The 26243-nt window shown below is 36.5% G+C and overlaps 3 protein-coding genes across 9 annotated transcripts in view; 2 read left to right on the forward strand and 1 right to left on the reverse strand.

Annotated features, from left to right (window-relative positions):
* Window positions 1-3428: 3428 nt before the first annotated feature.
* Targ3 (Terminal ADP-ribose protein glycohydrolase 3) overlaps window positions 3429-26243 on the reverse strand; it is a 77488-nt gene continuing 54673 nt past the window's right edge. Inside the window, exon 3 of the mRNA XM_067787047.1 lies at window positions 3429-3623. Coding sequence (XP_067643148.1) covers window positions 3429-3623 — 195 coding nt within the window. The remainder of the gene's footprint in view (window positions 3624-26243) is intronic.
* LOC137251947 (ADP-ribose glycohydrolase OARD1-like) overlaps window positions 12371-26243 on the forward strand; it is a 65364-nt gene continuing 51491 nt past the window's right edge. The window contains exon 1 of the mRNA XM_067787005.1: window positions 12371-12927. Coding sequence (XP_067643106.1) covers window positions 12783-12927 — 145 coding nt within the window. The 5' untranslated portion in view covers window positions 12371-12782. The remainder of the gene's footprint in view (window positions 12928-26243) is intronic.
* Targ2 (Terminal ADP-ribose protein glycohydrolase 2) overlaps window positions 12787-26243 on the forward strand; it is a 62109-nt gene continuing 48652 nt past the window's right edge. For 3 of the 7 annotated variants that reach the window (XM_067786999.1, XM_067787003.1, XM_067787004.1), the window contains exon 1: window positions 12789-12927. The gene's annotated coding sequence lies outside the window, so the exon portion shown is untranslated. Of the gene's footprint in view, window positions 12928-19407; window positions 19538-26243 lie in introns of those variants that run through there. The other 4 variants (XM_067786998.1, XM_067787001.1, XM_067787000.1 and 1 more) reach the window with 3 other exon arrangements.

The following is a 26243-nucleotide window of genomic DNA, read 5'->3' on the forward strand; positions in this document are numbered from 1 at the left end:
AGGAAAGGCTCTGCGTAGTGTGAAACATGTCTTACCATACTCATTCCAAAAATTGCTTAAAACTATCGTGAGCCAATGTTGGAGACTATTACGCAGGTAGAAACTTGTCTTAGAGCCAGTATTAAGGCTATAAAAAAATGTGTGTGGTTGAATTTTTACTTGAAAACTTATCATCCAAGCTTAATCACAATGAAGCTTAAACCCAACAGCATTAAAGAAGGTGTAGCAGCAGACTTGCAACCTTCATCACTCCATGCTTTCTGACATCGTCATACAGAAAAATAATTTGTCAAATGAACTCATAAAGGCTTAATCTGAAATACGAAGGATCCTGAATGTTACAAATATTTTTTTAAGTCGCAAACTACATATTGTTGGGTTTGGTTTCTTTCTAACAGCGACGCTGCGGAAGAAATGTAAAACGGCCGAAATTTTGCTAAACTCGTATATTCTAATAGGAGCTCAGAAATTAAACACAAGAGGAAGCAATTGCATTATGAAATGCTCCTAAATGTATGCTACATATTAACAACGTAAAGCGGAAGCAATTCTGCTGCATTAATTATAAGTCGTACTGCTTATATAGAATTTTATGTTTATCCCCATTTGTTTGTTTTTGTAAATATGCTGTCCTTTTTTCCTGTCTTTTTCGATTCATTTTTGTATCGTTGCACTTATTTTTTATGTCTGTCTAAAATTTCTAATTTTCCATAAAAATTAGAAAATTGTAAGTTCCTAGATACCTGGTCCTCAAAACAGGCAACTGATTGCTGTAGCCTCACCTCTCAGGTTAATAAGGAGACGTGTTGGTAAACACTATAAAGAAATTCGGCAACCAAGAACTCATCCGATTATTCTAACAGAGCCGAGAAGACCCTCAGCCTTATCCTTGCACGGTCGGTAAATTCTTACGTCGAGCTATGGACGGTAAGAGGTCTTAGAATTCACTACCCAATTCTTACATTCTCAGGAGGAAAGTATACCACACAAGGACTCGCACCTCACCCTCGGCCAACCTCAATCTGAATATTGGTATAGACTAAACTTATTACTTGTACTGAATCAACCCTGACATACGTAACGTATTATATTTCTGTCTCCGCCAACCATCTGTTCAATGGTATTATAGAACCTTCACCTCTAACACCATTGTCAGCTTCCTTGGACTTATATTAGAGAATATGGGTATTGCCACAGCTATTGGATAGGGCGAAGATGGAAGAAACAGAGAACTTATCAAATTAAGCACTGAATAAATAATCTGTCTAAATTGAATCGTAACATGAAAACGCATGCTGCGACTAGGAAGTCCTTGCATTGTGTGATGTGTGGACCATACTCATTCAATAAAATGTATTAAAACTATCATGAGCCGAGTGTGTAATAGACTGTGTGGCTGTATTCTTATTTGAAAATTCATCATCACATCCCAATCTCAGATTAGCTTAAACCCAGCAGTATTAAAGAAGGTGTAGCAGCAAACTTGGAACCTTTGTCGGTCCAAGCAAAGTGTGAAGTTAAGCTGCTTTCTGACACCGTCATAGAGATAAATAATTTACCAAACGGACCCATAAATCCTTAACCACAAATTGGAAGGATCCTGAATGTTACAAATTTGTTTAGTACCAAACTATTGTCGGGTTCTTTCTAACAGCGACGCAAGAGAATGTAAAAACGTCCAAAATTTTGCAAAACTTGTAAATTGTAATAGGAGCTGAGAAATCAAACACAAGCTGCAGCGGAAGCAATGGATTATTATTTGCTCCTAAATGTATGCTACATATTAATAACGTAAAGCAGAACCATGTGTTCCACAAATGAGTAAATTTGTAGCATACATTTAGGCGCATTTTGTAATGCTTTGGATTCTGCTGCCACTTGCATTTAATTTCTGGGCTCCTATTATATAACAGGTAATTTTTGCTAAAGATTTTTTCGGAATTTCAACGCAACAACAACAACAGACCTAGACCCACAGCTTTACTGCATGACTAATAAATTTACTAGAAACAACCCCACACATTTTTTGATAGCCTTAATTGAACCATTTTATTTTTTATATTAAATCAGCTGTGAAGGCTTCTGTGAAAACGGTTTGGAACAAAAAAGGTAAGGGTAAAAAGGAATTCAACCGAAACCGTAACTATAACCGTTTGAAACTGCTTCAAAACCTTGGCCGAAATCATTATTTTCATTCAAAAAAGGACGCCACTGAAACCTCTTGAAACTGACTCCTACCGATTTTGGGAGAACTAAAAAATCAACAGCTTAATACTTCGTGTGTTATCTCATTGGATAATTGGATAATTTTTAAAATATATGAATTCCGTATTCTTTGTTTATTCAATTGAAATAAAATAAATTAAATTAATTAATGCTTAATCGCTAAATAAATTTACATTTCCATGCAATTGCGTTTTAATTACAATTTCAAAATTACGGATGCCAACAGCGGCGTGGTGGCCAAGGCGCAAGTGCGCTGACTCTGTACTCGATGACAGCAGGTACTTCGTTTTGTCCTCATTCATCACCAAACCCATATTTGCCCAATTAGGAGTAAGCTGCACGTACAACACGGGTACTCAGGCCGATGGTGTCAATTTCGTCAGCATACGCCAGTGATTGCACGCTTTTATAGAAAATTGTTCCAGAGCCGTTAAGTTATGCAGCTTGTACTATTTTCTGCAACATCAGATAGGAGGTCACCCTGTCTGAAAGCTCGCTTTGATTTGAACGGAGAGATCCGTCCCAATTCTGACTGAGCTGTTGAGGGTAGACATAGCTGCATATAGGCTGCGCTTTTTCACTGTGTTGAAGGCGGATATAAAATCGACGAAGAGATGATGTGTGTCAGTTGTTATTTTCCCAGGTCTCAAGCCGCATAACGTCCAATCAGCTGATTCACGGTGGGCTTCAATCTTTTAACATGCTTGACAGGACCGTATATGCGCTTCTACGAAGGCTAATCCCGCATAAGTTGGCGTAGTTTGCAGGATTCCCCTTCTTGTGGACTGGCCAAAGAACACTTAGATTCCAATCGTCGGGCATGCACTTGTTCGACCATATTTAGCATAGAATCTGACGCATGTGGCTTACCAAGTTCTCGCCGCCGTATCCATCAGCACCGCGGGCTTTCTAATGTGATTAGCGCTATTCCTACGTCGTCACAGTCGGATAGGGGAAGTTTATTCCATCATCATCGATTGCGGGCTCAGGTTCATCATCTTCCCTGTGCATTTCTTCGCTCTCTCCAATTAGCAGCACAGATTAGTGTTTCCTCCATATTATAAGCATCTTCTGGACTTCGGTTACCAGGTCGTCTTTTTCGTTTTTGCAGGAGTTTATGGGCGTTATTCCTGGTGGCTAGCAGCTCAATCTCAACTCGCTTACGCTTTCTGTCTCTGCCTTTTTCTTCCTGTAAAGGCGTCTCACTTCCATTTTCGACTCGTGGTTGCGTTCACTCTTCTTGTTGCTTTCCCTTTTAAGGTAGCCTTATAGGCAGCGTTGTTTCTTTTGGTTGCAACGCGGCATTCATCGTGCCAGTTGTTTTCACTTGTGCTCTCAGAAAGCAGGTGTGAGAGTCGAGTTGCGTAATAATTGGCAGTCTGTTGCAATTGCGATCCCTGTCAACAAAAATGAAAATGAATATTAATAAAAGTGAAAGAATTAAAAGAACTATATGCTTACACAACCATAACCACATACATATGTATGTTTATATGCATATACATATAGGTTTATATCTAGGTTTACATCTATGACATCAAGAAATTTGTCCTATCCTCTGTCTCCGCAAGACCCACTTTGTTCACTTTAATAAAATCTTCTGAATTACGCGCACTCCAGCATTCTGATCGAATCTGACTTTATTATTGGAAGGACAGACTACTGTATTCCTGTTGGTTCATTCACCTCAATGTTCTTTTAAGGGATGAATAGAGTAGGGAAATAATATGAGATGGGAGTCTGGTGAACTGTTCATGGATGGAGCGGGGTGGACTATCCGCCGCTGTTATTGTTAGGGAATCTAACATCTATTCAAGTTAGGCGGCTATGAAAGCGGCAAGCTTTGCCATCGTGAAGTCGGGGGCTTTGAGGGATTGCTTGACCTTGCTTGCAGTGGCATCTTATTACTTTTTGATAAAAATCATATGGATGCCAGCCCATAAGGACATCCCTGGCAACTGTCAGGCTGGTATCTTTGCACTTCTTTATCCCTGCTTTTTGCACAGTTCGGCCTCGAGTCGGTTTACAAAACGCTGGGCTGACGCCACTTCTTGCAGTGTGTTTGAAGCTGGTTGGTTGGCACGTTGTTGACTCCAAGCGCTTGGCGGAGCTTTACAGTCTACAAAAGCTCATCTATATGTTTTGAAATTTTAACAGGACACTGCCCAATGGGAGTCCATCAATGGCGGATACAGGGGGGGGGCGCTGGGGCGATCGCCCCCCCCCCCCCCCAGACCTACCTGAATAAATATTGGGCGTGCTTAATTTGCCAGAAATTGAAATGCATTTTTTAGATTTCCGTAAAATTGAGATTGAATGAAATATTTCTTATCTTCTTTTGTCTGCTTGTCTAGCGAAAAAAGGTAAATAATAAATAAGTGAGTTTTGCTTTTTCCGCTTATTGCCGCAGATATGCCATGGTTTGTGAATAAAATAGTTGAAACATCGTGACCTTGCAAAACATAAAAAAATTCTTCATATCACCAACCAACTTCATTTTTTTTTTATAAAAGTTCCGGAACACACCTAATATGTCGTTTCATTTATGCAATATCAGAGCCACTGATGACCTGATACGAAACTTTTCTTCTCTGGGGCTCGAAATCAGCTGTCTGTTCATTCAATTGTAAACAAAAGTTCATTCGTTTCCAAGAATGGGGCCTGAAGTCTTTTTTTCCTTTTTTGATTGCTGCAATAGATATAGATTCAAAATAACTCCACTTAGTTAAAGCCACAAGTGAAACTCTCTTATCAGAAAGAACTAGCTTCTACCTTTGAGCTGTATAAAATCATTTCTTGATTGTTTTTTGTTCGAATTCTTTCAATTAGTTGAGCTAATTTGAGTGCTTAAAGATAAATTCGATACGTTTATTTGTAATTATGTCAAAATGGTGTTCTGAAGTTAATCATTAATTTATATTACTGACTTCCATGGCAAAAATGGATTTTGAGCTTTCGGCCATGATCGGCCCCCCTCATCTGGAGACCTGTATCCGCCCCTGGAGTCCATGCGATACGCCTTAATATACTGGACAGCCCTAGGCTTGCCAGCGGTATAGCTGCCCAGCCTTTGCGAGGACGAGGCATAAATATTTTGGTCGGGACGTTTTCGACTCCTTAGAAAAGTCCCAAAATCTTAGTGTGCTGTATTCGTAGCTTTATCATTATATCATAGGGTAATAAAGGCAAACGTACAGGTGTTAGCAAACGTCGTAAGAAGTCGACCACAGTGGGTTCGTCAGCTGCATCTACATCAACTTCTGCATCTACATCAACTTCAACATCAATTTCTGCTTCGACAGTGGGCTCATCACCTGCATCTACGTCAACTTCTGCATCCACATCAACATCTATTTCTGCTTCGACAGTTTCCGTGGTGCAACCTGTTGGTCCTAGGGAGGTGACTGCCGTTCCGCCTCGCAGAGCAATTTTTGTTTCTCGGTTGCATGCTTCATTGACTGTCGATGATATTTCAAATTATATATGCTCTAAACTTAATATTAATAATTCTAGTGTTGAAGTTTTCAAATTTAACTTTAAATATGAAAGGGAAATTTCATCTTTTAAAATAACTGTGCCACACCTTTATGTTGATAGTGTTCTTGACAGTTCTTTTTGGCCGGAGCATTCTGTGGTGCATTTGTACAAGAGAAATACCAATATAGTGCCAAAAAACTCTATTACCTTCACCGCGGGTACAGCAAAAAAGCACCGACTCACTCTCTATAGTCGTTCATTACCAAAATGTTCGTGGTTTACGATCTAAATTAAATACCTTTTTTCTTAACAGTTTCGCTTTTACAGCGCAGGTTGTTGCTTTCACCGAGACCTGGTTAAAACCTGACAATTTTAACGCTGAGCTTTTTCGAGTAACTACGTCGTTTACCGGCGTGATCGTATATCTAGAGCAGGCGGTGTTCTTATTGCTGTGGACTCAAGTCTTTCATCCGAGTTGCTGTTGTCGGACAACGCATTTGATATTGAGTTTATAGCAGTAAAGATTTCAATGCGATGTTTTAACTTATATATTTGTTGCTCATATATTCCGCCCCGGTCGGATATGTATGTTTACAATTGCCATAATTTAGCTATTCGAAACTTGTACTCTCAGTTGCGAGACAAAGATCGCTTAGTCGTTCTTGGTGATTTCAACTTACCCTCGGTAAATTGGATTAGCCTGAGCGACTCAAACACTTTGACTCCCACCTGTCAGCATGATTTCGTTAAGAATATTTTAGATACATCTCTCGTACAGATCAACAATGTTTTAAATTGTAAAAACAAGATTCTTGACCTGGTATTTGTGGATGAATCAGTGGGTATTGCTCTCAATCGTATTTCTCCTTTATCTTTTCCAGAAGATCCCTTACATCCTACGCTTGAAATAGAAATTGATATTATTCAGCCTCCTATGGAGTTGTGCTTTACAAAATTAAAATCTCGATCCCGCTCAAGATGTTTTTATAAGGCGGACTTCATAAAACTCAACGAATTGATTGCTACTCATGACTGGTCAGATCTTTATTCGAGTAAGGACGTCAACTCAGCGCCTTCATTATTTTACGGTATTCTTGATGGCTTCTTTGAAAGCTGTGTCCCCCTTCGATGTGTTAGTGCTGGAACAAGTAAACCACCTTGGTTCAAAAGACAACTTATTAGACTCAATAATGTTAAATCTAGGCTTTATAAACGTTTCAAGAGATCAGGATCGTCTGCCGATTTTTCTAAATATTCGGTTGCTCGTTGCAACTTTCATTGTCTAAACCAACAATGTTATAAATTGTACTTAAGCAGTTGTAAATTTCAATTTTTCAACAATCCGAAAAGATTTTACAGTTTTGTTAATTCCAAGAGGAAAACATCTGGTTTTCCAGCTACTTTTTCTTTTGGTTGCAAGAATGCTAGTTCTGATAATGATATTGCGGAATTATTTGCAGAATTCTTCAGGTCGACCTACTCATCAAAACGTTTTCAACTCGGCCAACACTCCTACAACTTGGAAAGTTTTAATTGCATTCCTAATCCAGTAATTGATGAGAATACTGTTCTTCAGAGCCTTCTCGGTTTGAAACCGATTTTTTCTCCGGGTCCAGATGGTGTTCCTAGTTGTGTACTCAAATACTGTGCAGTTAACTTATCTGAGCCGATACATAAATTATTCCAATTATCTGTGGAATCTGACACTTTTCCATTGATTTGGAAGAAATCATTTATTATACCTTTACACAAAAAAGGTAGTAGGTCTAGTATCGAGAACTATAGAGGTATAGCTAAGCTTTCAGCTATTCCCAAAACATTTGAGCGAATAATTACATGCCAACTTCAACACATGTGTAGCTCCATATTATCGCCCTGCCAGCATGGGTTTGTGCCGCGTAGATCAACTACTACCAACTTGCTAGAGTTTACTTCTTTTGTAATGGATGGATTTTTAAACAATAGGCAAACGGATGTGATCTATACCGACTTCAGTAAAGCGTTTGACTCTGTCAATCATGAGCTTTTAGTTTACAAACTTGATTTACTTGGATTTCCAAAGCATTTGCTTGCATGGCTCGAAAGCTATCTCGCGAATCGGACTCAACAAGTTTTGTTTAAAAACAGCTTTTCTAGGTTGTTTGATGTAACGTCTGGTGTGCCTCAGGGTAGTCATTTGGGTCCGTTACTTTTTACCTTGTTTATAAATGACTTACCACAAACTCTCATACATTCCCGAACTCTTATGTATGCAGATGATGTTAAACTTTGTTACTCATACTTGCCTTCGGAGTCTTCCCGTGTGGAGTTTCTTCAGGCAGACTTGGACTGATTTCAATGTTGGTGTACTGCAAATTTACTAGTTTTGAATTGCTCGAAGTGTAAACTAATGACATTTCACCGAGTGAAGCCAAGTTTGACATTGTATACGTTAAACAGCACGCCTTTGGAGCGTATATCTGTCGTAAGTGATCTAGGCGTTCTTTTTGATCCTAAAATGACTTTTAATACGCATATCTCATCAATGGTAAGCAAAGCAACGGGTATACTCGGTTTTGTGAAGCGATGGGCTAAGGAGTTTAATGATCCGTATCTGACTAAGACCCTCTACACATCGTTGGTACGACCAATCTTAGAGTATTGTTCGTGTGTCTGGTGCCCAGGGTATCAAAACTTTATAAAGCGTATTGAGTCAGTACAGAAGCAATTCATTATATTTGCACTACGTGGTCTTAACTGGGATTCTAGTGTGCATTTGCCACCATATAGAAATAGGCTTCTCCTTATAAATCTGCCAACTTTAGAAAATCGAAGAACTTTACTCGGGGTAATGTTCATTCCCAAGCTCATTATGGGCGAGATCGACTCATCTGATCTTGTTAGTCGACTAAATTTTGCTGTTCCTGGTAGAACGTCCAGGCACTTTGTGCCTTTTTATTTACCACTTTGCCGGCAAAATTTTGCCAAAAATAATCCACTGCGAAGTTGGTGTTCGCACTACAACAACTTGTATAACTGCATCAGTTTTGAATGTTCGTTTTCCGAGTTGCATAATTTAATACTGTCACGTCTGGCCTGATATTTTGTACTTTCTTTCCTATGTATGGTTGAATTTAAATATTTGTAATTATAACATTAATTTTATGTTTTATATATCTTAGTAGTCGACCGCATTGTGTCTGTGTCGACTTTAATCCAAATAAATTAAATTATCACGCATCCATTTGTTAAATAACTGGAAGTCAGTTTCACTGTTAAAGTATGATGCAACACAACGGATCAACAAATAAGTATACCCCAAAGGGTTAAGGGACTTAGAATGTATCCTCGGCAGGTATACCTGTCATAAGAGGCGACTAAAATACCAAATTGATTCAAGGGGTTGTGTAGCGCAATCCAGTTTTTTTAACAGGCAAGGCTCTGACGACCACGTGGATCTAGGGGGTGGGAGGGCGGTATGGCCTAGAAGGCTTCATGTAGTCATACCAAATGTTTCCCGAGATGGTCGGGCTAGTACCCTAATGGTGTTTGTTACCGGAACGTACCGGATCTGCATCCAGCAAGGGACCATCAACATCGATAACACTCCCCACGGCCTTCAGGGAATGTCCTTATCGCCAAAACAACAAAAAAGTATTCTTAATTGGACAACTGCCACCCAACCTAGCCTAACTTAACACATATGAGCGTATTCAGTCTATGTGAGGTCTTTGCGACCGTTCAGTTCAACTTAACCTATCCATGCAATATAAATTTTTCAAAGCATAATGTTTTGAATACTGATTGCAACTTACTAAATAAAACAAAAAACTGCACTGAAGATGACACAACGCCGATACTGGTTTATATCCCAATCAAATTTGACAAGGACCGTCAAAGACCGTTCCAATACACATCAATTTCTAAAATTAAACTGGAAAGGTGAATAACGTTATAAGTACAAAACGATTCACCACTAATTTGTATCTAAAATGATCAAAGGACGCGTTTCGACCTCCTTTTTTTGAATTCGAAAGCGAAAATTAAATTCAAGGGGTTGATAAGCGCTATACAAAGCTTTATAACTGTACAGTTTCCGCAACCCAATTGTCAACCTCCCCTACCCGAGGAAAATCCTGTTACAAGTATGATTGTATCATACACATACATATGTATTTAGCAGGCGAGGCTTTGGTTCTTCATAGAACTAGGGGTGGGCTGGAAGGGGGCGGTATGGCCTAGAAGGGATAAGTGATATTAATGATTCCCGAGATGGTAGGGCTAGAAACTCAAAGGTGCTTGTTGCCGGAACGTACCGGATCTATATTCAGCAAAGGGCCATCAATATCGATAACACTCCCCAAAACCTTCGGGGAGTGTCTTTATCGTTAATACAACAACATCAACATGTGTTTTTGTAGTTTTCCAGATTTGTTGTACGCACACACACACTTATGCAGAAAGGTGTTCTGCACAGATATAATTTTGATCCTCAAACCGGTGTTGTTGTTGGGTTATTTTTATAAATCGCGGCCGAAGGCGCCAGCACAGAAAGGTTTTCTGTGAAAAAAACTACGGATTTCCCCCGATTTCGCACCCCCTAGGTGTAATTTTTTGGTTTTTTGTAAATATCATTCGACAGAAATATAATTGCCGCTTTCGGATTCTAAAAAAAGAGTTCGAAATGCGTGTTTTGATACCACCTTTTTTAAGTTTTGATGAAAATTAGGTGGTGCACTGTCTCGTAAAACGTTACCTAAAGGCTTAATTTCCTCGAAAGCTGTGCCGCTATACAGCGGCCGTTACATAGCGGTAGAGTACGTTGTGAAAAACATTGCAATGTAAAAGTAATTATGTGGAATCCAAGAAGACGGTACGTAACGTAATGTAGCGGCAGTGCAACATATATTACGGCCGTCATGACGGTAGAAACTCGTTCATCGACCTTTTTTCTCACCGCTATACTGAAAGCGATGATCATTTTGTCAAATAACTAAAAAATTAACAAAAATTCAGACCGCTAATGACGGTGATTATTTTTTTAGCAGTCGAGGGAACAAGCCTTAAATGTGAGCATTATGTAATAATAAAGGTGATGTCACCAACATAACCTCACTTTTTCGGTAGCTCTACTTTTCAGTATTTACTTGTATTACAAACGTATTAAATTCTGATTGCTTCTTTTTCCGTACAAAATTCCCCAAAAAAATTATTTTCTGAAAAATTTTTGCCATTTTCTTTTGGGGAACACAAAGTTACGTTAATCTTTTTGGCTAAATAATTCTAGTAGCGGCTTATATAGTTATAATCAGCCCAATTCTAAACAAAAATTCTGCGATAGTTTTTTCCCTTCTCCCATTCCTCGTATTCTAAATAAAAATTCATTGCGAGTTCTTTCACTTCTTACTTTCCTCCTATTATGAACAATGTGGAAATCGGTTATGGGAGAAAAGTAGGTATTATGAATGCGAGGGTTCCCCCCATTAATGCAGAAAACAAAAATTCGGAAACACATTTTTTCAGAAAACAATAGTCAGAACCCTTTTTTCAGAACGCCAAAATTCAGAAGTCAATATTCAGAAGCCAAAATTCAGAAAGTAATCAGACAGCAAAAAATCATAAAATTTTGCGCAAAATTTTATGTGAGTGAGAGGGAGATTTCTCTGCCATTTCTTAGGAGTTGTTTCACTTGTTAAATTAAAGGGAATGCATCAAAATAGTTAAAGGAAATTGGATCTTTTAAGAAAGAACACTTATTTGTACGAATTTGTGCTAAAATATGTACATTCTACCACAATATTCTTTATTTTAAGTCGAAAAGTATATCATAAGCAACGGAAGAGCTTTTGGTATATTTGATGCAGCCATCCAGAAATTGTGCAAGGAAATTTTAAGAAGCCTCAAATAGATTTTGGCATATGACCAATTCAACTCGACTTGGCAGCCAGAAAATTGCTTTGCTGAATGGAAGCAGGCAACTCCTGGTGATTTGTGTTATCCCGCCGTCTTCTTCTTATTATGCTCCTCTCTTGATGTTGCTGACACCAATTCATTACTCATTTCAGTGAATACCACATGAAATGCAATACTGTGTATGGTTTATATTTTATTTCGCAATTCAAACAAATTCGCAACAGTAATTAAACTTTTCAATTTTTTAAACAAAATAAGAAATGCGCAACGAAATTGTAATTGACAAAACAGCTGACTTCGAAAATTCGAAAATCTTATTCCCCAATTATTGTTCTCCCTAGGAGAAAAGAATTGGAGAGGAATTTTTCCGCGGGAATAAAAAAATCCGCGAGAACAAAATTCCGAGGGAAAATTTAGAATTGGGCTGAATATTTCTAAACGTATAGTAAAATCTACTCCGATCGTAGTACAAGCCTCTAAAATATGCATGCCGTGCTTGTCAGAATAGGGGAAATCGTCAACGGGATGAGAACACCTGAATATTCATCTCATCATGAGTGTGAGTTTTAAAATGTACACTTTTTCTTCATATAATTTGTATGAAAGAAAAATGTAAATTTCAAAACTAATACTGATTTGAATATTTTTTTTTTTAAATTGTTCGATATTATTTTTCTATGCTCTGACAACCCTGAGCAACTCTCATTTTACGGCGAATTGAAATGACAACGCACACATGCACATAAACACTTCCATTTAAAGAATTTTAAAAACAAAGCAATAAAATTCATATTTGCGACAAATAAATTAATATAATGAGCGACATTACTCTAATTAATTTTTTGCTCAAATGCTAATCTGTGTTGCCGACCTAACACACAAGCTAGTGAGCAAATTTTAAATTATTGCAAAGTTAATTCGCATTTGACAGTGAAACAGAACAAAAGAGCTGCTCGGAACGGAATCGCGTAAAAATTCTGAAATAAATAAAAAAACGTGTATTAGCGGGACTGAGCTTGTTGTTCGTAGCGTTTGCATTTAATTTAGTTCACATTTTTGGGTTTATAATAAAGTGAGTGGGCCATAAGAAAGTCAACAACAATTCTTGTATTACATTTAACCCACAAAAAGTGCATTTAAGGATGTTTCCAACGCGACAAATTTGTACAACAAATAATTCAAAGTAAATGCACGGAAGGTTAAATTCATCTTTATTAAATAAATATCGAATTGGTTGTGAATTTGTAAAAAGCCGCCAGTTTGGAACGCGCATGTGTCTGCCCGCATCAGTATCTGGAAGGAATAATCAGCAACAGAAGCAGCGAAATTTGTGTAAGTCCATTATTGAATTAACTTTGAAGTTAATTTTGCACTAATTAATGCTCTTTTTGAAACACAAGCAAGTACCTACATACACATATTTACGGTAATATATTATCTAATCCATTACATATTAAAACGCTAACTTGCAGTAATGACTCGGCTTTTGACCGGGCGTACTTGAACTTTTGCTACGCATACACAAGATTGTATGTACATATGTCAATATTCATTGTGGTACTTCCGCTCTCTTCCGTTCTCCAATGATAACACTATGCGACAAAATCAACTTTTTTTTTGGGTATTGGACCAAACCCACTTTTTTTTAGAGTTCGAGGCTTATGTAGACAAAGTACGATCTCCGTTTTTCGAAGTTAGGCTCCAAAAATTAGATATCGGCTTTCGAAATTCGCAATTCTACATTTCGAAATTTTATTTTTTTTTTGTTAACGCGTTCAGCAAATTAAAAAAGTAAAAATGTGGTCGTGGTCCGCTCTTTTCCCTTATTTGAAGGGTTGAATTCTCTTTTTGAGAAATTTAGTGTAACAGCTCTTAAACGAGGTAAAAAGTCTCTGCACTGGAATTGATCGTACTGTAATTTTTCAAAAAAGGAATTCAGCCATTCAAATAAAAAAAAGGCGGACCACCACCACATTTTTACTTTTTAATTTGCTGAACGCGTTAAAAAAAAATAAAATTTCGAAATGTAGAATTTCGAACTTCGAAACCCGATATCTATTTTTGGAGGCTAACTTCGAAAAACGGAGATAGTACTTTGTATACATAAGCGTGGAACTCAACAAAAAAAGTGGGTTTGGTCCAACACCCTGCCGGCTGTTGCACAGTGTAATGCATACACAACATACATACATACATACTTAGTTCTTATGCAACATAATTAGCTGTTTACACCATTCGCCGTCTAACATCTGCTAATAAAAAAAAGCTCCTAAACTCACATACAAACTAACAAAAGCTAACGCTCTGTTCTTGCACACTCAAATGTAGGTATGTTTAACGTTAACTCATTCATTTTTTGTTTTGGCGCTTATTTCGTATTTTCGTTGAATGCGTAAAGCTGGTTTTTTTGGCGTTTGTTGTCTTTGTTTTGTGCATAACTTCGTTTGCGCCCATTCACAATAGTGGCTTCCGTATAAAATTTTTTAACTTACCGCCCATACCATAGGTGGGTACAGTGCACTCATTTTGTGTGTAAACATCTTTGCTCACTATAAAGGGGAATCCTCATTGTAAGCGCAATGAATTTATCATCGAAAAATTGTCGATATGTTATCGGAGCGTTATCGATATATTATAAAAAGGATATCAATTTTTTTGGAAACATAAAGATTTGTTATCGCTTTTGTTATCAAAAATGTATAGAGTTCTTATCCGAGTGTTGTCAGTTTGTTATCGGCATGTCATCGATTTGTTAGCGACGACTCATCGGTTTGTTACGATACAGATACCTATAAAGCTTTAATATACATAAAATCGATTACAAATGTGTAGCCCTTCTATGACGAAAAGATACCAATCAAAAGCCGATGACTCGGCCATAACTAACCGGTTACAAACCGAAAAATCGGATATAGTTTTTCGTAATCTATAATAAGCCGATCATAAAACCATATGGGTTGCTACCAATAAGTAGCCTTCAAAGCTCTGTTCAAAAAGCCCGGAATTATTTGTTTCATTAAACCACAGCGAATTTCACGAGTGCTTGGTAGTCACGCCTTTTTTTCTACATACTGGCGGTCCTACAAGTTTTTTATGCAGACTCCTACTCTCTAACCGCAAAACATCAACGAATGTTATTGAGTATACTGAAAATTTTTAAAAACTTGTCCTTTTAATCATAAAAAAAATGTTATAATTAGAGTGTTAGATTGAATGTAAATCTAGATGTTAAGTATACTTTAGCCACATGTCTGTAAACTTTCGGTGAAGGAGATGTTGATCGAAAAACTGAGCAACTTCTATGGTCCAGTATAGACCAAACTGCCTTATCACTGCGCTATAAATCGTCTTCAGCAGTCGTTTTATCGGCAATTTGGCAGTTCAAATACGATTGTAGCAGAGTTGTCAAGGAATGCAATCTATTTGGAACAATTATTCATGTGATTGTAGCCAAAGGGGATTGCAATACTTTATTGTTAGTCCAGAATAATGAATAAGAACTTTTAGTCATTGTTCTTTTTTGCATTCCGAACTAATTATTCCTATTTTATTCCTCTTTTTTTATTCCATGGATTGCATTCATTGGAGTGTAATGGTTGAAGTATTGCATTCCTCAATCCTTTGCATTCCTTTTGCTTTTCAATATTATTATTCACTTGCGGAATGCTTTTGAATTTTGTTATTCCACATTAGAAATAGAAAAAGTAATAAGTAGTCTAAAAAGGGAATAATGACTAAAAATATGTGTTCATTATTGCAAAAAAAGGAATAAAGGCTACAATACAAAAGTGTTAGTTCAGGAATAGGAATGCAAAGATTTCATTCCGGGGTCGACATCTCCGTTTTACCGCTGGAGTAGGTAATTCACAACTTTATAAATAAATAAAAAAATAGCTTTAGTAGCATATAAACCGGCGAATAAGAGTCAATTTTCTTCATTGGCGATCCACACTATAACATTACCTAACATGATTCAATCACAAGAGGTTTGCTCCGCTGACAAAATTTTTGACAATTGCAGCCATCTTGCTCCCAAATATTAACATCCATTAAATGTGTTGTATCTTTGTAAATGTGTGAAAAAGATTAGTAGCAGGAATAGGAGGTAAACAGTTTGTAGAATACAGACTGAATTGCATTACTCCTTAATATTACTTTTTTTGATTTTATGGTAAGTTTATTAAATATATAAGGATCTATTTATTTGTGGGGGCCGAACAAAGGAAATTTTTATTTGAACTAACCCTACGAGGCATTCGTAACCTAAATCAAAATTCAAATTCATGGTTGAACGTCAAAAACTCGACTAGAAAATCGACTAATTAAAAAATCTCATTAGAATTATTGGAAATGCAATAACGAATCTTTTTGCTCATTGGGCTGTTACTTTATTCATTCGTCTCCATCTTGAGGAGTTCCGAATATTCTAAATTCGCGGTTTATCCAGAACAATGCCATGAATACATTTTTTAAATATAAACGACCTCTAGGCCGTTTATATTTAAAAAGTTATAATTCAAAGGCCGTGAACAACAAAAAAAATTCCATGAACACTTAAACGGAAAAGAGCTCTCCGAAGTTTCAGAATAAAAAGGTAGATGCTCCCTGTGTAGCATGACCGGCCAAAAGAAGAGTTTCCGTAAAAGTCAATGCCGGAATATAAAGTTCTAAGACAACAAGTAATTTTCTTTTATTTTTATATACAGCTGAGCAGAGCTCACAGATATTATTAATTTTGTTCGCATAACGGTAATCCGTGGTGTGATGGTAGCGTGCTCCGCCTACCACATCTTATGCCCTGGGTTCACACCCCGCGCAAAGCAACATCAAAATTTTAGAAATAAGGTTTTTCAATTAGAAGAAAATTTTTCTAAGCGGGGTCGCCCCTCGGCAGTGTTTGGCGAGCGCTCCGGTGTATTTCTGCCATGAAAAGCTCTCAGTGAAAACTCATCTGCCTTGCAGATGCCGTTCGGAGTCGGCATAAAACATGTAGGTCCCGTCCGGCCAATTTGTAGGGAAAATCAAGAGGAGCACGACGCAAATTGGAAGAAAAGCTCGGGCTTAGATCTCTTCGGAGGTTATCGCGCCTTACATTTATTTTATTTTTTAACGGTAATCCATAACGGCATAAACTAATCGAGATAGATATAGACTTCTATATATCAAAATGATCTGGGCGAAGAAAGAAATTCATTTAGCCATGTCCGCCGTCCGTAAACACGATGACTTGGGTAAATTGTGAGGTATCTTAATGAAATTTGATATGTGCACTCATCTCAGATCGCTATTTAAAATGAACGAAATCGGACTATAACCAGGCCTACTTTTTCGATATCGAAATTTTCAAAAAACCGAAAAAATGCGATAATTCATTACCAAAGACAGATAAAGCGATGAAACTTGGTAGGTGGGTTAACCTTATGACGCAAAATAGAAAATTAGTAAACTTTTTCCCGATGGGCGTGGCACCGCCCACTTTTAAAACAAGGTAATTTAAAAGTTTTGCAAGCTGTAATTTGGCAGTCGTGGAAGAGATCATGATGAGATTTGGTGGGAACGTTACTCCTATTACTATATGTGTGCTAAATAAAAATTAGCAAAATCGGATGACGAACACGCCCACTTTAAAAAAAAATTGTTTTAAGTAAAGTTTTAACAAAAAATTTTAATATATTTACAGTATATAGGTAAACTATGTCAACATTCAACCCCAGTAATGATTTGGTGCAAAAAATAAGAAAAATAAAAGAAAATTTCAAAATGGGCGTGGCCCCGCCCTTTTTCTTTTAATTTGTCTAGAATACTTTTAATGCAATAAGTCGAACAAAAATTTACCAATCCCTGTGAAATTTGGTAAGGGCATAGCTTCTATGGCGATAACTGTTTTCTGTGAAAATGGGCGAAATCGGCTGAAGCCACGCCCAGTTTTTATACACAGTCGACCGTCTATCCTTCCGCTCGGCCGTTAACACGATAACATGAGCAAAAATCGATATACTTTACTAAACTTAGTTCACGTACTTATTTGAACTCACTTTATATTGGTATAAAAAATGGCCGAAATCCGACTATTACTTTCGATATCGAAAATTACGAAAAATGAAAAAATAATTCTATACCAAATATGAAAAAAGGGATGAAACATGGTAATTGGATTGGTTTATTGACGCAAATAGAAAATACTTTGAAAAAAGGGTGTCACACCTACCATATTAAGTAGAAGAAAATGAAAAAGTTCTGCAGGGCGAAATCAAAAGCCCTTGGAATCTTGGCAGGAATACTGTTCGTGGTATTACATATATAAACAAATTAGCGGTGCCTGACAGATGATGTTCTGGTCGATATCTCGAAAACGCCTTCACATATACAACTAAGGGCCACTCCCTTTTAAAACCCTCATTAATACCTTTAATTTGATACCCATGTCATACAAACACATTCCAGGGTTACCCTAGGTTCATTTTCCTACATGGTGATTTTCCCTTATTTTGTCTCCAAAGCTCTCAGATGAGTATGTAATTTTCGGTTACACCCGAACTTAGCCTTCCTTACTTGTTTATTTTTGGTTAGTTCATTGCGGCTGCTGAGTAGAGTATCACCCTATGTCGGGTGGCATCGAAATAGTGCTAGCTGAAAATATTTTTAAAAAATTTCTCATTACAGCATTTGTCACAAGAATTAGATTGAATAACGCCTAATCTCAGAATTTTTTTCATTAACTCCCCCCCCCCCCCCCCCCCATTTCAAAATGCATAAAATTTATAAAATTTTGAAGTACGGCATTCTTCAAACAAATTCTAAAAGAATGACCAAATCAATATATGTAACTCTTTATCAATTCAAAAAATATTTAGTAGAAAGTTAGTAATTTCCCTAAAACCTGTTGGCATTTACAAATTTATTATCACTACTAAAGGCAGTTTTATACTACAACTTTCGCTTAATGGAATTGAATTATTCCTCGTTTTCCTAAAAGCAACCCGGCCTGATTTTTGATTCTGGGAGTGGCAAAGCTTTGTCATCATTGGCGAACAAACCTCTAGTAATTAAATCATAATTACCCAACAAACTTTTCTTTTGTTGTTTGAAATCTTCCTTGTTATTTTGTACTGAAAGTTTTGACTTCACTGGAATGCGAGTCAATCGTCTTGGAATGAGCGGGAAAAAATCTACTAATAATTTCTTTACGAAAGTAACTAACAAATATTCAGCGTACTGAAAATCTTTGTTAAGAGCCACTTAATGGTGACTTATAACCATAAAACCATAAACAGGTAAAACAGTTGATCGAAGCTACCTTATGGAAATCAATGTAATCGATTAATGGTGCCATACCATAACGCTAACGCCATAACCATACCATAGCCAACCAATTGGTTTTTGGTTTCTCGCCATATCCATAACCTAAAAATATTTGAGTTGGTGAATTTAATAACTTTTTGTAGATTTTATTCATTGTTTGGGATACGTTATGACTAAGAGACTTATTTTTGTGGAATATGTGTTTAATTTTTTGCGTTTTCTTAATTTTTATGAAATTTTCAAAATTTTTAGGTTAAGGTACTATTTATCGATCACATTGGAGATGGTTATGGATATGGGTATGGTTACGACCATAGTGTTAGGGTTAAGGAAGTTTAATTCACCCTTTAAAGTATAAAGACATTTTCTGAGTTCAAAACTTGTCGGCATGCGTAATTGTGAATTTCCTCTTAACAGAAATGCGCTCCACATTGGTTCGAAACAACAAAAGAGCACCAACTGTCGGACAGACTAATCAACCAACGTTCGTTAATTATGTGGTTGTTTTGTGTATGAACTTACTAAGTTGGCAAGTGGTTGGAAAAAGTTAAGCAACACTTGTTGAATTCTATTTTAGACAAAAACGTTGCGAGTGTTTCGCTTTTAATTTAAAATACGAGTAAAATACCAGAGTTACTAAGTATAACAGTGAAAGCATACAGTGTTGAATGCAAAATAATGAAAAAATTTAGTAAATGGTTTTTGTGTGACTAAATTGTTAATTAAAATGAATTTCAGTTGTTTTGGTTTGGTTAATTTGCGAAATTGAGCGAGTTTCTTTTTAACGGTAGCTGAGATCATCAATTTAAGAATAAAATTCTGGGTCACACGTCGCATCATAACAATGAGATTCACAACAGCGATTATAAACAATAGCCATAAACGTGAACATGGTGACATCTTTTTTTATTACGATATACAACTGTAGATATGTATGTCTGTATATTTATCCAGTTGTATGTAATCGAGTTCTCAAAACCAAAAAACAAATCAATAACCATAAATGAAAAAAGATCAGACAACAATTAAACTCACTGTTCGAAATTTACCATATAAGTAGTGATCGAGTTTCTGAAAGAAAAACAAAAACAGCTACGTATATAAATATGTGTAGTATGTAACATTGATGGAATTTTTGAAACTGAGTTAAATCAAACCAACACTGCTGGGATGTAACAAGAAGTTTAAGTAAAATGTCTTATCTACTTTTAGTCGAACAAAATTCTTTTCCAAATGTATATACATCGTATGTACACTGTACATTGTACAGTTGTGAACACGAAAATAGCAGCAGAAATTATTGAGAAATTTTATCCGTTATTTTCTTTTATAAATCTTGGTTACAACGTTTCTAAATTTTGAAAAAACTTGAATGCAATAACACGAAAATCAATTTCAAACTTGTTTTCGAAAAAATTCGAAAATTTCTAAGAATCTGCACAAAAATTTCCAGATTTCACTTAGAATTTCCAGAAACTTTTTGAATAGTAAATTTTTAGAACTTACCATTTCTTCTGGAGCACAAGCCAAAATGTCCGTAAAACCACAAGTAAAAAACCCCGAAATGTATAGAATATTGCCAATGCAGCGACTGAATTGAAAGTCGAGAAGATCGCGAGTATTACGAGTAATTCGAGATGCAAGAATCTCGCGTGCCTTACGAGAAATTCGAGATTGGAGAATCTAGCGAGCCTTACGAGTAATTCGAGATTCGAGAATCTCGCGAGAAGCCACTGGGCCACTCCGTCATAATCGGTTTAAAGGCTAGCTGGGTGGTTGACCACTGTAAGTTCCAGTTCCAAGCGGGAATCTGTCTTGGATTAACCCAATGGCTATTATTTTCTCGGCTTGAGAAACACCATTTTCTCTATGACTCTCAAGTTTAACCACTGTTGATAAACAACGCTTGAGATTCGTGAAGTATGCTAGTTATCAAATTGAGCTCTAATATGACTCAAACCCCAATGTTTATTGGGTAGTGGGTAGTTTCCACCTTGGAAAACATTTTTATTTTCAACTTCACCTCAACTTGATATCCTATGTATTAACTGGAAAAATGTGCTGGGTATAGATGTGAGAACTACAAGTTAATCAAAATTTCTCTTAGGTTTGAGAATAATTTGAGATCGATGTTGGGGATCAACTCGATAATTATAAATTTCACAAAATTTCTAAAAGGTTGGAGAATAATAATTTGGGAATGATGTTCGATATCAATTGGAGAACTGTATGCATTAGACTGGGTCCATTTATTAACCGATATCGCGCCATCGATTTTTCGATAGGATTTGGGCTCAAGAAAAAAAAGTACCACTACGCATACCCAAAAAAATAATTTTCGAGCCTGCGAAATTTCATTTTTTTTACTTTGATTTTTAAGCTTTTTTTCATGACCTACTAAAAAAATTTTCATTTAATTGTAAAATTTTCATGTATACCCTACCCTGTCCGACCCATATAAACAGTGCTGCTCAAATTTTTATACTCAGCATAAACTAATGGATATAGATATAGACTTCTATATATCAAAATGATCTGGGCGAAAAAGAAATTAATTTAGCCATGTCCGTCCGTCCGTCCCTCCGTCCGTAAACACGATAACTTGAGTAAATTTTGAGGTATCTTAATGAAATTTGGAATGTAGGTTCCTGGGCGCTCATCTCAGATCGCTATTTAAAATGAACGAAATCGGTCTACAACCACCCCCACTTTTTCGATATCGAAAATTTCGAAAAACCGAAAAAGTGCGATAATTCATTACCAAAGACAGATAAAGCGATGAAACTTGGTAGGTGCGTTGACCTTGTGACGCAAAATAGAAAATTAGTAAAATTTTGGACAATGGGCGTGGCACCGCCCACTTTTAAAAGAAGGTAATTTAAAAGTTTTGCAAGCTGTAATTTGGCAGTCGTTGAAGATATCATGATGAAATTTGGCAGGCACGTTACTCCTATTAGAATATGTGTGCTCAAAAAATTTTGCAAAATCGGATGACGAACACGCCCACTTATAAAAAAAAAATTTTTTTTAAGTCAAATCTTAAACAAAAATTGAATATCTTTGTAGTATATAAGTAAATTATGTCAACATTCAACTACAGTAATGATATGGTACAACAAAATACAAAAATAAAAGAAAATTTCAAAATGGGCGTGACTCCGCCCTTTTTCATTTAATTCCTCTAGAAAACCTTTAATGTCATAAGTCGAACAAAAATTTACCAATCCTTGTGAAATTTGGTAGGGGCATAGATTCTATGACGATAACTGTTTTCTGTGAAAATGGGCGTAATCGGTTGAAGCCACGCCCAGTTTTTATACACAGTCGACCCTCTGTCCTTCCGCTCGGCTGTTAACACGAGAACTTCAGCAAAAATCGATATATCTTTACTAAACTTAGTTCACGTACTTATCTGAACTCACTTTATCTTAGTATAAAAAATGGCCGAAATCCGACTATGACCACGCACACTTTTCCGATATCGAAAATTACGAAAAATGAAAAAAATTCCATAATTCTATACCAAATATGAAAAAAGAGATGAAACATGGTAATTGGATTGGTTTATTGACGCAAAATACAACTTTGGAATAAAACTTGGTAAAATGGGTGTGACACCTACCATATTAAGTAGAAGAACATGAAAAAGTTCTGCAGGGCGAAATCAAAAGCCGTTGGAATCTTGGCAGGAATAATGTTCGTGATATTACATATATAAACAAATTAGCGGTATCCGTCAGATGATGTTCTGGTTCACCCTGGTCCACATTTTCATCGATATCTCGAAAATGCCTTCACATATACAACTAAGGGCCACTCCCTTTTAAAACCCTCATTAATACCTTTAATTTGATACCCATATCGTACAAACACATTCTAGAGTCACCCCTGGTCCACCCTTATGGCGATATCTCGAAAAGGCGTCCACCTATAGAACTAAGGCCCACGCCCTTTTAAAATACTCATTAACACCCTTCAGAGTGACCTCTGGTCCACCTTTATGGCGATATCCCGAAATGGCGTCCACCAATAGAACTATGGCCCACTCCCTTTTAAAATACTCTTTAATACCTTCCATTGGAAACCCATGTCATACAAATACATTCCAGGGTTACCCTTAGTTCATTTTGCCTTATTTTGTCTCCAAAGCTCTCAGCTGAGTATGTAATGTTCGGTTACACCCGAACTTTGCCTTCCTTACTTGTTTTATATGGAAGTGCGAATCACAATACATGTACAAAATTGTATGTGCACTGAAACTTTTTTTGTATTTAAAATTTTTTTATTGTTTGAGTTGGAAAAAGTTGAATATAAAGTTTCAAGTTACAAAATATTTGATTAAAATAGCCAATAAATTTAATTCTTAAAGTAGCGAGAAATTACATTAACCTCTAGCCTCAAGTTTTGTGGGAACATACTAAAAGTAAATGTAGAGATTTCCTCGAATGTTGCATTGGAAATTGAATTTTAAAACTTTTGAAATGCTTAATTAGAGGGCTCCGCGTGGTTTGGTTTAAATTTGTGTTTTAATTTGCACACATATATTAGCAACAGAGATTACTGAGGTGCTGAAATACTACTTGGATTTAATAAAATGTTTAACAAGTAAATAATGGGCATGGTTGCGTTACGGTTCCTCCCACTTCCAGTCAAAAAATGTCTCATAACCAAGAAAAATAATATAACGAATTGAAATATAAAGTCATAGAAACTACCCCATGAGGAGAATCTCTAGTTCAAAAATAAGTTCATTTCTACTGCATTCTGAACCACTAATTGTTCGCCATCTATCTCTTTTACATGTTTTCAAATGGCGAATTCCTAGGCGGTTGAAAGTGTCCCCGCTGCTTTTACTTTTCACTAGTTCCTAACTATGTATATACAAAGTTCTTTTCGGTACTTTTTGAATTAGAATAAGCTCCTCTTGTTTCAATTATCCTCCTCTTGTGTCAATTATCTATTTTAATATTATTTATAAATCAATTTTGATCACAAATGTTTTTCAGTGCTATAATGTTTTTGAATAATTTTTAGTTGTCAAATTGTTAGTGTAAATTTTTTTATCATACACAAGTGCCTGAGCTTCATACGGGAGTGCTTTTTCTTGGCACTTTTATAAGAATTTTCATATGATTCGAAATTATATGTGAGGGCATATGGGAGTGCTATGCAATTTTTTTTTATATTCAAAGTGTGAATTTCAATCTGTGCCTATGATTCAGGGCAAAACAAAAACAAAAGTGCTACAAATGTATAGGGGTTGAGCAGCATAAATATTTAAAAATATTAATATTTTTTTTTTAAACTGTTATCGCCAACGTTTTTAGCGGACACTTTTGGGTCGCACCCTACATATGCAAATTTTTTTAGTAGTAAAAAAAATGAAATTTCGCAAACTCGAAAATTATTTTTTTTGGGTATGCGTGTGTGGAACTTTTTTCCTGAGCCCAAATCCTATCGAAAAATCGACGGCGCGGTATCGGTTAACTTTCGCCCATACAAATCGACCCACCCTAGTATACATACTTCTCGAAGACTGGAGAAGTATTTTTCAGATGTTTGCTGTAGGTCGCTATCAGTGAGCTGCAATTATTCATCTTTTAAGGTTATTAGTGGACTAACCAAAAACGGAGTATTAGTGCGTATGCAAACAAAAAATATCAAGCACTTATATCCACAACACACATTTACATAGGTCATGCTTCGTAAAATAAATAACCGCTCATAAGCTACGAAGCACTTCAGTACTCAATTATTGTCTTATTGAGCAAGAATGTCAACTGTGTTACACGAAAACACTAATTGGAATAAGTAAGACTAACAGTGCAATAAAATGAATAAAGTCATATCAGCCTTCTGACGCTAGCAACACAACGATGAACACGAAACTAAACTGAATACAGCGCCAAATTAAAACCGATGACAAACGAAGTATACAGTGCTACTGAGTTAAAGCGACTATAAAATCAGTTTATACTCAACAATGTCATATACGTATGAGTCATATGTCTTACGGGCATTCGTATGTATTTTCTATTTTATGTGCTAATCACTTATTTGTCTGTACTTGACTAAGTACACATTTAGACACAATTTTTTGGCTCATGACTAAGTGCACTAATTTTATTAGTATTCAAAGCAGATCTCTGGTCGCTATTGAAAGGCTTGGCAGACGCCACACTACAATTGAAAGAAGAAATAAACATCCTAGTATAATGAAACAACAAATTTTTACAAGGGCATTTGCAAAATCCGTTTCCCATATGTGGATGGTGCACCGTGCACCTGTTATCCAAGACCGCTAACAAAAAAAAAAAAAATACAAGTTGCGACTACCTCCGAAGAGATATTAGGCCGAGCTTCTCTTCCAATTCGCGTCGTGCTCCTTTTAATTTTTCCTGCAAAATGGCGGGACGCGGCCTACATGTTTTTTTGCACCTGCAAGGCAAATGAATTTTCACTGAGAAGCTTTTCGTGGCAGAAATACACTCGGAGTGTTTGCCAAATCACTGCCGAGAGGCGACTCCACTAAGGAAACTTTTTTTTTAAATTTTCGATATTACTTTGTCCGGGCTTGAATCCAGGATCTTCGGTGTGGTAGGCGGAGCACACTACCACCACACCACGGTGGCCGCCAAAAAAAAAAAAACCTTACAACCCGTAACCTTTATTGGAGTAGTCATGCAAATAAGCACAGCTTGGGTGTCTGGTTTATGTAGGGACTCTCTCCCTTCGTCACCCAATACTGTTCACGCCTGTTGACGAACGTCTCACTGCTATCCGCTTAAAGGTGAAATTTAAAGGAGAGGAGTAACGATGGGGTGAGCACCTGGATTGCACATACGAGCGCGCTGCCTTTTTGTCTTGCTAGGCGACTTTAGTGACGGAGAGGGTAAGGGAGGTGTATTTTGATTTGATTGAGATTGATCGATTTCGCCGATGCCCGAAACACGAATTTTCAGAATTTAGAAAGTCTAAAACACCCTTCGGGAAAAATGGTCAAAAATCAATATGAATTTTGAGAGACTATAAGCTTGTACTTTGTTAAACTAAAACTGATTAAGCTACAAAACTGCATACTCGGAAAAAAATCGAAATTTTCTTTAAAGATTTTCGAGATTTCGAAAACGTTTTTGAGATTGAATTATCGAAAAGTTCTTATTAGTATTATATAATATCAATTAGTATTTAACGGCGTTAAGTATACGAATTCTTAAAAATTAAAATAAATAAATAAATGTAAGGCGCACATCACAAAAACCAAGATTGCCATGAATGCTGACAACGGGAACATAAATTCCCCTCTTTTTTCTTTAGTTTAATACATACATATGTGCGTTGTTTTG

This window comes from Eurosta solidaginis, chromosome 5, assembly GCF_040869045.1.
Source record: "Eurosta solidaginis isolate ZX-2024a chromosome 5, ASM4086904v1, whole genome shotgun sequence".
In the NCBI taxonomy this organism is placed as follows: domain Eukaryota; kingdom Metazoa; phylum Arthropoda; class Insecta; order Diptera; family Tephritidae; genus Eurosta; species Eurosta solidaginis.